This window comes from Leishmania martiniquensis, chromosome 4 (assembly GCF_017916325.1).
Source record: "Leishmania martiniquensis isolate LSCM1 chromosome 4, whole genome shotgun sequence".
Taxonomy (NCBI): Eukaryota; Euglenozoa; class Kinetoplastea; order Trypanosomatida; family Trypanosomatidae; genus Leishmania; species Leishmania martiniquensis.
The window spans coordinates 1-14,441 of NC_090139.1; the positions used below are offsets into that span (position 1 = coordinate 1).

The 14,441-nt window shown below is 56.1% G+C and overlaps 2 protein-coding genes across 2 annotated transcripts; one reads left to right on the forward strand and one right to left on the reverse strand.

Annotated features, from left to right (window-relative positions):
• Window positions 1-1,985: 1,985 nt before the first annotated feature.
• Window positions 1,986-4,670, reverse strand: LSCM1_07389 (uncharacterized protein; the record flags this gene model as incomplete). The annotated part of the gene is made up of 1 exon (XM_067324761.1): window positions 1,986-4,670. The coding sequence occupies one exon, from the start codon at window positions 4,668-4,670 to the stop codon at window positions 1,986-1,988; it is 2,685 nt and encodes an 894-aa protein (XP_067181368.1).
• Window positions 4,671-10,787: 6,117 nt separating this feature from the next.
• Window positions 10,788-13,865, forward strand: LSCM1_07390 (uncharacterized protein; the record flags this gene model as incomplete). The annotated part of the gene is made up of 1 exon (XM_067324762.1): window positions 10,788-13,865. The coding sequence occupies one exon, from the start codon at window positions 10,788-10,790 to the stop codon at window positions 13,863-13,865; it is 3,078 nt and encodes a 1,025-aa protein (XP_067181369.1).
• Window positions 13,866-14,441: the final 576 nt, after the last annotated feature.

Here is a 14,441-nt window from a genome sequence, read left to right on the forward strand (position 1 = left end):
ACCCAACCCTAACCCTGTCCCAACCCAACCCAAACCCTAACCCAACCCTAACCTCTGTCCCTAACCCTAACCCTAACCCTAACTCTAACCCTCCTAACCCTAACTCCTAACCCTAACTCCTAACCCTAACTTTCTAACTTCTAACCCTAACCCTAACCCTAACCCTAACCCTAACCCTAACCCTAACCCCTAACCCTAACCCTAACCCTAACCCTAACTCACCCAACCCTTAACCTTAACCTTAATCCCTACTAATTCACCTACCCTAATTTAAATTTAATTTTAATTTAATTTAATTCTAACTTAACTCCTAACTCCTAACTCCTAACCCTAACCCTAACTCCTAACTCCTAACTCCTAACCCTAACTCCTAACCCTAACCTTGCAACTAACTCCTGACCCTAACTCCTTAACCCTAACCTAACTTAACCTTAACCTTAACTTTAACTCAAATTTTAATTTGACTTCAATTTTAATTTAATTTCAAATTTAATTCTAATTCTTAATTTCAATTTTAAATTTAATTTGACCTTAATTTCCAATTTCAATTTAACTTTAACTCTAAATTTTAATTCTTAATTTTAATTTTAAATTTAATTTCTAATTTTAGACTTGACTTTTAACTATTAATTTTAATTTAATTACTTGACTTTAATTTTAATTTTTAACTTCTAATTCTAACTTTAATCTTACCTACCTTAACTCCTAACTCCTAACCCTAACCCTAACCCTTAACCCTTAACCCTAACCCTAACCCTTAACCCTAACCCTAACCCTAACCCTAACCCTAACTCCTAACCCTAACCCTAACCCTAACCCTAACTCCTAACCCTAACCCTAACCCTAACCCTAACCCTAACCCTAACCCTAACCCTAACCCTAACCCTAACCCTAACCCTAACCCTAACCCTAACCCTAACCCTAACCCTTAACCCTAACCCTAACCCTAACCCTAACCCTAACCCTTAACCCTTAACCCTTAACCCTTAACCCTTAACCCTTAACCCTTAACCCTTAACCCTTAACCCTTAACCCTTAACCCTTAACCCTTAACCCTTAACCCTTAACCCTTAACCCTTAACCCTTAACCCTTAACCCTTAACCCTTAACCCTTAACCCTTAACCCTTAACCCTTAACCCTTAACCCTTAACCCTTAACCCTTAACCCTTAACCCTTAACCCTTAACCCTTAACCCTTAACCCTTAACCCTTAACCCTTAACCCTTAACCCTTAACCCTTAACCCTTAACCCTTAACCCTTAACCCTTAACCCTTAACCCTTAACCCTTAACCCTTAACCCTTAACCCTTAACCCTTAACCCTTAACCCTTAACCCTTAACCCTTAACCCTTAACCCTTAACCCTTAACCCTTAACCCTTAACCCTAACCCTAACCCTAAATGTCGCGCGACTGTGATGTGTGTGAGACGAGAAAGCGTGAGGGGAGGAGAAGAACGTGATGTAGGTGGCTGACGCTCCTGCTAGTCGCATGCGCTTGAACAGCCTCCCTCCACATTTGGGGAGCAAATCTCGCCGCGGCTTCGCTGCGCTCGCGGGTCTCATTTCTCCTGTAAGCAGACTTCTGGCCAGGACCAGCCCTCGTCCCCCGTAGCCGTGCTTGCCCATCGTGTGGAGTGTACTCCGTTCCGCGTTCTCTCCGCTGAGTGCGGCGTGTGCGTGCTGCGGAGGAGAATGGCCCCGTCACAGCTGCCCGTCACAACCCCCGCAGTCGCTTCTTCCTGGTGGACGCGCCGGTAGCCGCTGTCCTCTCCGCGGTAAGGGAACGCTGGCCGGGGAACAAACTCCCCATCAGGGGTGCTGGGGCCCCGTTGCGGGCGAACGTGAGGGGGAAGGGGGGACCATGCCGCCCCCATCCACCCGCCCCGTTGCGAGAATCGTGGGCGGCGATCCGCGCGCCTGCTCGCATAACGGGGAATACGTGTTTCGCAGAAAAGGCACCGCCAGGTTGTCGGCAGCGCGCCGCGTCACCCCCGTGTCGTACCGCCGTCGTCGGCGAAATTGCGTGATAGCTCATCCGCGGGGTTGACCTGGCCGGCGATGTAAAAGAACACCACCCGCACGCGCTCGGTAAAGTAGAGGGCTGTCGTGTACGCGTACAGGCGGTTCAGGCAGTACCCTCTGCCGATGCCGCCGAAGCCGTTGTGCTTCCGCTGCGCCCGCACAATCGCAAAGTGGTCCGTGACCACCGCCATGCGCATGATCGGGCCCCTTCTCGCGACCAGCCCGTGCGCCATCAGGTACTGCAGGCACAGCATCGCGGCCCGTGGCTCCGCGTGCGCCGAGTGCTTGGCGGTGAAGTATTCATCGTTCGGCAGCGGGTCCGGCACCCGCGTGCGTGGCGGGCCTTCGCCGACGCGACCTTTCGGGTGCAAGTCCGTGACCCACCTCTGCTGCAGGGCGTCGGTGGTGCCGTTCGCGTACCGCACCACCGCTCCCCACCCGTCGGCCGACGCGTCCGTGAAGCAGATGGCGTCGTACGTGCCATCCTCGTAGCTGGCCGCGGTCCTGTCCGCGATCGTCCACCACTCGTTCTCGACCAGGCGTCCGCCGACCGATTGGAGGCACGCGAGGACGTTCGACCCCACATAGGGCACCTCGTCGTCCCAATCCCGGCCGCGGTCCACGAGCCGAAACATGGCTCGGCACGCCTGCTGCAAGGGGAACGCCTCCGCCGGGTTCAGGCGCGTCGTGTGCATGGCGTACATGACCAGCGACGCCAGGGACGCGAAAGACCGGCATGAGAAGCGCGTCGCTCGGAGCGCCAGTTTCAACTTGGCCACCGTCTTGAGCGCGTTGCGTACCACCCGCTCGCTCCCGTTCCAATGGAAGTCCTCTCCCAGGAACGTGTTGTCGGCCCGTGCCAAGGATAGCAGCTCCTCGTCCGACATGGCCGCCACGGTCTCTCGATCCGGGGAGGTGAGGAGGTTCGCCGTCCGGATGCGGGCTAGGATGCGCCGCACCGCGGATAGAAACGCACGCTCCTGCCCCTCGCGCGCCGCGATGAGCATGTTGTCGATCATGGTGAAGACCGTCACTGGTGTGTCGATGTCCACGATCGTCCATGTCACCGCCTGCCCCACCGCTACGCTCCATCGTGCGCCGGTGGGCAGCGTGCAGCACCGGTAGAGGACATGGTCGCGTGCGCGGAACACAAACGTGTTCCGCATCTCCTCCGGCAAGGGGATGGCGTCGTAGAACGCCACAAAGTCGAGCTGGAACATGTACCGCGCGTAGCGGAGCTCCTGGCGCCGCCACTGGCGGGTCGGATGCTCCACCTTCGGCAGCTCCTGCTTCGAGACCAGGGCGTTGAGGTGCGGCTCGGTGATCAGCCGTCGTCGGCCTTTCATCTCTGGGACAGAGAACGTGTTCACCCCGCGCACGCCCTCCGGCAGCGGCCGGCGCGAGGCTGGGTGGCGAGGTTGCCAGTCGCAACGCTCGAACTTCCCCATCTCCACCGCTCTCAGAACGTCCGCGAGCGGCAGGGACGCCGTCTTCACCGTGCGTGAAGTGCGCAGGCCCACGAACCGCCTCGGGTTCATGTATTGGATGGCCTGCTCCAGGAACCGCTTCGTGCGGCTGTGCGCCGTGGGCATTTCCCGCACGGCCGCCAGGTCCAGCGGCGTGGTGCGCTTCAGGTGCAGGGGCCACTGCCGCGCGTCGGGCAGCGTCGCCACCGGTGGCAGCCCCTGCATGCGGCGCGTCTCCGCATACAGCTCCGCGTCCGACACCCCCAGGCTCTTCGCCGTCGGTGCCTCCCATCCTAGCTGGTCAATCCTAGGAGGACTTGCGCGGCGCTTTCCTGCGCGGCAACGGCCTCCTTCGTTGGCTGGAGGCCATAGCCCAGGTACCGCTTGAGCGTGTCCGCTCGCGTGTGGCCGGTGATCCGCATGAGGTCCGCCTCGGATACGCCGTTCGCTGCCAGGTGACGTGCGGCACCCTTCCGGATGGATGGGAGGGCCGCCGCAGGGTTCACGCGGCGCAGCGCTGCTCGCACCTGATCGCGGAGGCTCGTCACGTCCGCAAACAGGCGCTGCGTTGGGCCTCGGCTCCTCACCAGCTTCAGCAGCAGGGCCGCGTCCTCTCGCTGCAATCGCGTCCCTATCGCATAGGGCCCGCGGAACCTCGCACCCTTTCCATAGCGGATCGTGATACTCACTGAGGCCGTCGGCGAGCTCTCCGAGAGTGCGGAGATGTGCACGTCCTTTGTCAGGAGTGTCCCCAGGTCGCCCGCTCGTGCGGCGCAGTGCCACGCCAGCTTCAGGAAGAGCGCGGCGCGCGGGTGGGTGCGGCAGAGCTCCCTGTAGGCCCTCTGCATCTCCTCCACCCGCAGCGGGGCGGGTGGGTGCGTCTCCGACTCCCTCTCGAAGCGCCTCGCCGCGGTGGCCGCCGCCCGGAACTCCGGTGAGGTCGATAAATCGTATCCGTCCGCCTGGTTTGTGTACAGGGGGAGGTTCAGCAGCGCGCCCTTGACGGACGCCAGGGCCTTGGAGATGGTAGACCACTGCCAGTTCCGCGCCCGAGCCGCTCGCACGATCAGGTGGATGACCGCCTTTGCCAGGTCGCAGTCCAGCAGGTCGCTCGGCATCGACCGCAGTTCTCGCAGCCAGCGTATGTGGCCCGCGCGGACCTCCGGCGACACCGCGGCCCATGCCACCGCGCTGACGTGTGGGGGCCTGTCCGGGTAGATGTACCACCCTCGTGGGCAGGCGCGCCCCCCAGCTCGCCTGCCGTCCCCGTTTTTAGGGGAGCGCCGTCTCTCCGTAGAGCGCCGCGTGCTGCTCATGGAGAAGTTCTCCGGGCGCCGTGTCGGGCGGCGTGGCGCTCAGCCCGTCCTCCTCTGCTCGCCCCGCGTCCGCCAGGAAGGGGTCCTTCGCGTGGGTGCCCCTCGGGGCGCCAGCTTCCGCGGCCTGCCGGCCGACCGTTGGCGCTGCCAACGTGCGCGAGTCCTCTGCCTGCTCCGCTGCCTCGGCTGCCCGCGGAGGCGCCACCGTGTACACGCCGACCGTCGCCTCGCGCGGTTTCGCCGTCACCGCATAGTGGCCCTCATATGCTCCCTCGCGCGCCGACGCCGTTCCTGTGAACCGCGCCCCGAGTTGGAACACCCAGCCTCCTCTGAGGCACCGCGGCAGGCCAGCGTGCGCGACTCCCTGCACGATCAGGAAGTGCTTCGATGTGTCGGACAGCGCGGACTCGTCCAGCAGGCGGGCCTTCCCGTTGCGCGTCGGTTTTCCATACGGGTGCACAGAGAAGCCCATGCGCACCAGGGCGTCCGCCACGTCGGCGGGTTTGCCGGCATCGAATCCGTACGCTCTGGCGCGCCTGCACATCGCCTCCACGGCGAAGGACCAGTGTGCGCCGTCCGCGAAGTTCGCGAGCGCCGATGCCGTGAGCATGTAGCGCAGTTTGCGCCGCGCGGCGGCTGTGGCGGCCGCGTCGTGCGCCTCTATCAGCTCCTCGACACTCCACGCGTGGCCGCCCTCCAGCTCTGGCTCCTCCTGTCGGGGCGCCGTGGTGGATGGGGGGGCGGGTGATGGCCGCTGCTCCAGCTCCTTCCGCATGGCCGCCGTAAAGGTCTCGGCGGACATCCTCTCCTGCGTAGCGCGGATGAGGAAGCGGCGCAGTCGGCCCGGCAGGGTGGAGGCATCGCCGATGGGGCAGGCGTAGTGGTGGGAGAAGAACGACGCCACCATGTACAGCCCACAGTCCTCACTGCCGCGAGCCTGTCTCGCGCAGTATCCGTTGTGGATAGCAAGGCGTGGCCACATCGCCTGCAGACCCCGACGCAAGTCGCGTTGTACAGGGTCCGACGGGGCGGAATCAAAGACCGTGAGCGCGTAGGTGCGCTTACCCTCGGCCCGTGTCAGCACCCCCGCAATCCAGTGGTGCCGGATAAAGAGGGGAAAGTAAAGGACCCCGTGCTTCCGCACCGAGTCCTGAATGCGCGCGATGTGCTGCTGAGTTAGGTTAGGCAACGTGTCGCACGGTAGTACTTTCCCTGGTGGGAGGTAGCGCTGAAGAATCGCGTCCAGTTCCCTGTTGGGCGTCTTCCCCGCGCGCAAGTCCCCACCCCACAGTTCCTCTGTGGAGGGCCGGCCCTTCTTCGGGACGCTGTCTTCGTCCCGGAAAGGCCTTCTCAGTTTTTTGTACTTGGGTCGGCCTTGTCCCGTACCGCGCTGGCCGGCTCGTTGGGCTCCGCCCCACCGCCATGCCACATGATCTGCGGTGGCGGCTGGCGCGCCCCTCGGCTGCGGTACCCCCCGCTCTTCCGTGCGGGCTGCTGTGGCGGTTCACGTGGCTGGCTCAGGCTCTGCGAGTGCTTGGCGTACGCCTCCATCTGCTTCTGGAGCTGGTCCATCCGTTGCTCCAGCGCTGTGTAGTCGGCTGCCGCCATCCGCTGTCCGTCCGGACCGTAAATGGGTGCGTAGCCTCCTCCCAGGATGATCAGTGGCTTCGTTGCCCGGAGCAACTTCGCCGCTTCGCTGTCCATGTCCGACGGCTGGTCGCCCCCTCCTTGTAGCCCTGTCGCTGCACGCTCGAGCAGGTAATAGTTCTCCTGGTCCAGTTCCCTTGTCGGGAACAGCGGGTATTCCAGACGCAAGATGCGCTCGGCATACGTGTCGGCGAAGTCCCCGTAGAGGCGCTTTGCCAGGTGCCAGTTGTGGTAGACCGTTTGCTGGAAGGATGGGACATGTACCATCAGGTGGGTGAGTTCCAGTGTGGCCTTATCCCGGTCTCCCGAGAAGATGGTGTATGCTGCCAGCATCGTTTCCACCGGGGTCAGCGAACGGAATCGTGCCCGGACGATAAAGCTCTGTCGAATCCGCTCTTCCGTCTCGTCCTCGTCGATCTCCTTCAGTATCCTAGTCCGTGCGCGTTCCACCTGTCGCATGGGGACCTTCCAGGGATAGATTTTACACTCGGAGTCGAACTCGATGGTGCTCACAATACGTCCCTGGTCGCCCGCGCTCCCCTCGGTGACTGCTCTCTCCATCACCTCCATCAGCACACTCGCCCTGGCACGAAACGTTTCCTCGTCGACGGCCCCCATCTCCCTGAGGCGTCCCAGGTTCTCGATGCATTGCCGCACCTCTTCTGCCTTCGAATGTTTAATGTCCAAGGACATGGTTCACAGTGATGGTTGGATGTAGGGGTCAATACAGATCGTTTTTTTCCCCGAAACTATTGTGTGAAAGGTGATGGTGGCGTGGAGGGCGAGAGGGCTTCGCTGCTTCACCGGGTATCCACCGTTTGCGTGCAGAGCACTCATGCGTGTGCAGGAGAGACGGTGGGAAACGCAGGGGGAGAGGTAGAGTCACCATCCCGCACACAAGGTGGCGTCCACGCGTGTCCGGTGCCGTGCAGCCTGGTCGGCGAGCCGGGCCTCCGGTTCACCTCCGCCCCCATCTGGCGGGGCAAAAAACGCATCGAGCTCTGCTGTCCGATTGGCAAGCGCACCCTACATTACCCGACACGCTCTAACCTTGCACGGTTGAGCTCCTCCCCCGTAAGCAGACGTCTGGCCACGACAGCACACCTCACGTTCACCCGCAACGGCGGAAGTTGAAGCGCCGGGGGGGCACTTCTCGACAGCACAAACTCAATTATCTGTTGGTTGGAAAGAGCACACGCAGGCAGCTTCAGTGATCGCGAAATGGGCTTCGGACATGTTTCTGCGTCAACTTCAGTGCTTCAGGCTGGAGTGGTCGTGGCGCCTCTGTTTGCGCTTACGGGGCAAGTAGACGCATCCTGTTTCTCCGGCTATCATAGCTTATACTGCACTGAGATCAACTGCGACTACCCGGGGCTACTTCTCTTTAGGAAACTGGCTTGGTGAGCTGATTCTCACATCGGATGCGTTGTAGCCCTTGAGCTTACACCTTGTTGTTGCTGTCTGGGTCGTCCTTGAAGCAGAAGATCTTGTCTTTACTTGTGGCCCGGTATCGTTGCTCAGGCTGAAAAGAACGAAGCTTTAAGACTCATGTTGCTACGTTAGTTGCAAGTGCGCTGCTTCATTCGTCGAGAGGAGGTCATGTCTAGGAATCCTAATGAAGCAGCTAAGAATGATTGGTTCTTGTATCGTGGTGATCTATTAACTCTGGCCGGGGACTTCTCTGTAGGTTTTGAAGCCTTTGACAGAGAAGAACGACTATCACAAAGGTATAGTTCTTGGAATCGTTCCCAGAAATATCGTGAAACTCGATCTGTGCAACTTGTATTGTTGTGTTTCAGTTATAGTTAAGGAAGGCCGGTTTTTTTTTTCTCGCTTCTCTCATTGCTTTCACGTACCCTTAGTGGTCATAGCTGTGCATGGGAATCGATTTGTTCGCACCCTACTGCCCATGGGCTGGGTTGCTGCATTGAAAAAGAAAATAGAAGGCATCTGTGCATTTCGCCAGTGATATGATATGAAACTGAATGCTACTAGTAGAATGTTGCGATCCACACTTGCCCTGCCAAAGATTACATGAATTGGCTAGCAGAGATTGGGTAGGCTATGTGTCGAAAGGTGTCCTTACTGTCGTTGGGTTTTTTCTTTTCGCGATGGCTTTTTGAACGTTTTTTTTTGTTGGGCTTTGCTTTGGTGTACCTTATCTTAGCTGTATCGGTTCTTTGTTATACATTTTTCGCCGGCTGCTTCAAGAAGGCCGTTTGATTCAGGCGCTATATTATCTGTAAGCGGGTTCGTGGGCAGAGTGCCAGAAGGTCACTTGCTCTTGTCTAATAGGTTATTGGTGAATAGCATGTGCTGCCTGGAGGTGAGGGCATCTTCGAATAGCGTTGGATTAGCTCTTGAAGCCTGCTTCTATGGCAGAACTCGTGGGGCACCGGCACGCAAGATCGGTGGTGCTCTAACATGAATGATGGTGTAGAGAGCCGCTGACTTTGCTGCTTTTGGGCCACTTAGAGGTGCTTGGCTTAGATGGCTAGCGTAGGCAGCTCATTTGAGAGTAGCAAGAAAGGCATTTTGAACTCCGACAGTGATGGTTATATGCTTACGAATGGCTCTGTATCAGCGGGCTTGTGTGGGAAGGAGGGGGGATTGTTACCCTTTTTGTTATGTTTCTCGTTACCTGGGCGCTGGTGGTGTCCCTTCATGGCAGGGCTGGCAGTCTACTAACTGATCCGTTTTCGGATGGCATCTCGCATTGTGCATGCGAATCCTTGTCGATGAAGGGTTTTCCTATAGGTGAGATCCTAGCGATGCCTTATAATGGCTACGTCGACATTGAAGCAGAGCAGATGCGTATGGGGAAGATTTTCCTGAAACGCAAGAGTTTGAAAGTTCGATGAGGTGACCTTTTTGTTAACTGAGCATGAGATTTTTTCACGCTTACGTAGTGTTCTCTTATACTAGTGGGAGATGCTCTTTTATTGGCTGTGTCTTCCATTCCCATGTTCTCTTCAGCCCAAACGGATTGTTGGTAACTATGGCGCTGCCTTTCGGCATGGTGCATTGTGCCTAACTGAGAGGCAAGGGAGCTTAAACTGTGGCGCGGTGTCACAGCGGCGCATTGACGGTGCTTTAATTTTTTCCAGATTTTTTTTGTTGATTCACTTCTTCTGGTTGGTTCAAAGACCTCGCATGCCATGTATGAGAGGAATGAGGAGAAATCGCAATCTTTATAGGTTAGCTGGCAACTTGATTTTTGTGTGCTTTTCATATCCGATAATGTCGAACGGCCTTCTCGAAACATTTGAAGACTGGTGTGTAAGGGAATTTTCTTTCTAGTTGTGGTTGATGGTGATTTCATATAGTTGGCTCTGAGTGGAGGTCTGTCAGTCAATATTTAGCCCCTATTTCACTGAACCTCTTTTTCTCCTCATGCCCTCCAGCTCGCGTTGAATTTCTCTAGGAAGGCTTCAGCCTGTTGATTTTTACTCAGCGGAAGAGCTGAAAGGGGGAATATTTCTCGTATCGGAGAAGGTCTGGAAGCTAATGTATATTGCCTATAAGTCGCTTTTGTCGAGGAACACGTATCAATCGTTTCTGCTCAACGAGTAAGAAGCTCTGTTTGTTGAGCAATATATACAAATCAAAAAAATTTTGCGCGCATCTGCTCACTTTTCTGAAGGGTTGTTTTTTTTCTCCGTCCACCACTTGCCCTTAGGTAAGCGATTCCATGTGATTGTGTCCTTTTTCGTGCCGATAAAGATACTGCGATGATAAAGGGAAGAAAGAATTTGTCAAAAAAATCAATTGACGAGGAGGTATTCAAAGTCACTACTGCTCTTGCAGGAAGATGCCTAACTCAGGATGCTTTCTAGTGAGCATTTGCTGTGTGTGTACGTCATAGACGGGAGTCATTCTTAGCGTTTGATCATTTTCTCGCTTACCTCCTGATTTTTCGCTACGTACGGCTTGATTGGGTAAGAGAAAAATGGGAAGTTCAACGGCATCTGCGTGGGTCGAGCGACTGAATCTCGACTTTAAAGCGGCGAAATCTTCAGGAGCCGCTTTTTCTGCGCTGCAGGTAGTGGATATACTACGCGGGAATAGCAGGCTAGGGCCCTTTTCCACGCAAATCGTAAGGTTTTGAGTATAGAAGAGTTAGAAAGAGTTCGTGCATTATGGTCCGGTCGTATGCGGATGCTGCCCTTTTCACCTTCGCCTTTTTTATTCTTCGGCTGGATGCTATATTTTCCCCCGGCTTCATCGTTTTGTCGCCGCACCGGTTGTACCTAGTGCTCACAGTGAAAAATTGAAAGAGCTATTTCTAACAGCTTTTTTCGAAGGGGAAGGGAAAAAGAAAAGAAGAGGTGCGAAAATGAGCAAACTACTACTGCCGGATGAGCCGGCTTCGATGAACGGTAGCGAAGTTTGCGCACAACTTGAAGTCAAAGAAGCGTGTGGCCTTTCTCAGGATGAAGCTGAGAGGCGCCTTCACGAATTCGGCAAGAACAAGTTCCCAGAGGAGCCCTCAGTAGCTCTCTGGAAGCTAATTGCTGCCCAATTTGATGATACACTAGTACGCATATTACTTCTTGCCGCGTTTGTAAGCTTCTGTACGGCGGTGCTAGAAAACAACGTAATGGACCTTATTGAGCCGTTTATCATTTTACTGATTCTGACGCTCAATGCACTCGTAGGTGTATGGCAAGAAGACCGAGCGAGTAAGGCAATCGACGCCTTGAAAGATTTTGTTCCTGAGACGGCTGTTGCTGTTCGGAACGGCGTCACGCAGACGGTTCTCGCAGAAAATCTCGTTCCTGGTGATATTGTCGAGGTAGCTGTTGGAGATCGTGTTCCCGCAGACATTCGACTGCTAATGTTCGAAAGCACCACGCTCCGCGTGGATCAGTCAATTTTGAACGGTGAGTCAGTGGAAGCAATGAAGCAAGTCGAGTCAGTTCGTGGCAGGCGAGACCGGTTCCCGTCGAGCATGGTGTACCGCGGTACGGCTGTTGTGTATGGTAAGGCTCGCGGCGTTGTTGTGCGCACCGGCACATCGACTGAAGTGGGCCTAATTGAGCGTGGTGTGCGGGAGCAAGAAGAGAGAAAAACACCGCTGCAGCGGAAGCTGGACGAGTTCGGTGTTTTGTTGTCAACGACCATCGGTTACATATGTCTTCTTGTGTTTGCTGTTAACCTCCTGTACGGGCTCAAACACCGAAAGCCAGATGCAGAGGGTTCGTGGTTTGAGCACTATATTCAACCGACTGTGCATTCACTGAAGGTCGCCGTGGCTTTGGCCGTGGCTGCGATTCCTGAAGGTCTTCCTGCAGTGGTCACAACGTGTCTCGCGCTGGGTGCACGCAAGATGGCGCGGTGTAACGCTCTAGTGCGCGATCTACCGAGCGTCGAAACGCTTGGCCGGTGCACTGTAATCTGCTCTGATAAAACAGGAACACTAACAACAAACATGATGACTGTCTCAGAGATGGTCACGATGGAGCCGTCCGGTAAAGCGTGTGAGTATGGCATCCATGACTCGAAGCTCAACATTGTGACTTCCGCTGTTTCGCAGAATGGTTCTCTAGCCGGCGACGTACTTGGTAAGGACGCTGCATTAGACATGGTGACCACAATTGCGACTTTATGCAATGACGCAGCGCTAATCAGTGGCCCGCACTCGGCAGAGGTGGAAAGGGTTGGCGACGCTACCGAAGCGGCGCTTTTGGTTATGAGTGAAAAGCTGTACCACAGTGCGGCGCGAGATGGAGTTGCAGCTGCGTATTTGCCTGTCGATCAGTGTAAATCAGCGAAAAGGAAGCTGTGGCAGAAGAAGGCGACGCTGGAATTCACGCGCGCTCGCAAGTTGATGAGCGTGTGCTGCACGTCTACCGCCGACTCACGCGTTCACACTCTGTTTCTGAAAGGTGCACCGGAAGAGATTCTTAAGCGTTGCACTCGGATCATGTTTAAGGATGGCCACACTTCACCTCTGACGCCGAAATTGGTGAGCACCCTTACGGCAAAGATCGATCGCATGTCGAGTACGGAGGATGCCCTCCGATGCATCGCCTTTGCGTTTCGGCCTATCCCCGACCCGAAACAACTAGACCTGTCTGACCCCGCGAAGTTCGAAGCGATCGAGAGCGACCTCACCTTTGTGGGCGTCTGCGGAATGTTGGATCCACCTCGGAAGGAGGTGGCAGATGCAATCGCAAACTGTCGGACGGCGGGAATCCGTGTCATTGTCATAACTGGTGACAAAAAAGAGACGGCAGAGGCTGTGTGCCGCCGCATCGGGCTCATGTCAGATGGGCCGGCAAAGGGGTTGAGCTTTACTGGCTACGAACTAGATGAGATGACTCCGGCACAGAAACGGGCGGCGGTGCGGAATGCTGTGCTCTTCAGTCGTACCGACCCCTCCCATAAGATGCAGCTGGTGGATCTTTTGCAAGAAGAGAAGCTCATTTGTGCGATGACAGGGGACGGGGTGAACGACTCTCCGGCGCTGAAGAAGGCTGACATTGGTATTGCAATGGGCTCCGGGACAGAGGTTGCGAAGGCGGCAAGCAAGATGGTGCTGGCAGATGACAATTTCGCCACCGTTGTGGAAGCGGTGCGTGAGGGTCGCACTATTTTCAACAACACAAAGCAATTTATCCGCTATTTGATTAGCAGCAACATTGGCGAGGTAGCCTGCGTGCTGGCTACGGGACTGTTTGGCCTCCCAGAAGCACTCTCGCCAATTCAACTTCTGTGGGTGAATCTCGTCACGGATGGGCTTCCAGCGACCGCTCTGGGGTTCAACGCCGCCGACCCAGACATCATGGAACAGGCGCCACGGCGAGTGGATGAACCCATTGTCGACGGGTGGCTTTTCTTTCGCTACATGGCTGTTGGCGTCTATGTTGGCTTAGCGACCGTTGCCGGGTTTGTCTGGTGGTTTCTGACGAACGGGTTTACCTTGGCCGACCTCGCCTCATCCACCACCTGCAGGGACATGAGCAATGCCAAGTGTGCAGTTCTGGCGAACCCACAGACGGCACGCGCCATCGCGTTATCGATTCTGGTCCTTGTCGAGATGCTGAATGCGTTGAACGCGCTTAGTGAGAATCAATCGCTTGTCGTAAGCCGGCCTTCGACAAACAAATGGCTTATTGCAGCCATTTGCTCTTCCATAGCACTCCACCTCACGATTATGTACATTCCGTTCTTAGCGTCGCTGTTCGGCATCACCCCACTCGGCGTGGACGCTGACGTCGCCGCGAGCGCGAAACCCTGGGACGTATTGTTGCCCACGGACTTCACAGACTGGAAGACGGTATTCGTTCTAAGCATACCGGTTATTTTCATCGACGAACTGCTAAAGCTGTTTTCAAGGTACCGGAGTCATAACTGTGAGAACCGAGCCGCGGAGCCGTTTGTTGATGGGCCAAGACAGCTTTGGACTTAAGTGTCACCCTTTTTTCATCATTTGTATCACGCTGCGCATTCATGATGTCCGAAATAGCCATTAGAAGTACAAGGTATGCATGCATGTGCAAAAACATAGAGACAGCAACAGCATTTTGTAGGGAAGCCAAACAAGTTGCAAGCAAGGTGGTGCCCATCCGAATGCCACGTCACCTGGGCAAGCCCGTCTCAGCTCTGCATCCTGTCGACTCGCTGATGGCGTGCGTCGCCTCAGGGCGGCATCGTGGCCTAACACCCGAGTCTGTGCAGAAGTCAAGCAGCCCCCCCCCATACCAAGCTGCTTCTGACGGCGGCAGGCCCGAGTACCATACGGCGTGGGGGGGAGGAGGGGGTGGGGGCACAGCAATGTATCGCTACGGGTGTCGACGGCCGGGCCCTGGATGGCGTTGCGTCAGTGCAACCGGCGAGGCGGTTGGCGGGTAGCGTTCGAGGCAGGGACTGTGCGCAGGTGACTGGGTCAGCGCATTGCTCTACTGCGCGTCTCTGCCGCTGCTTGGCATCACTCTGTGGGCCCTATGGCACGCCGGGCAGAGCGCCGTCGAACGCACACTGTATA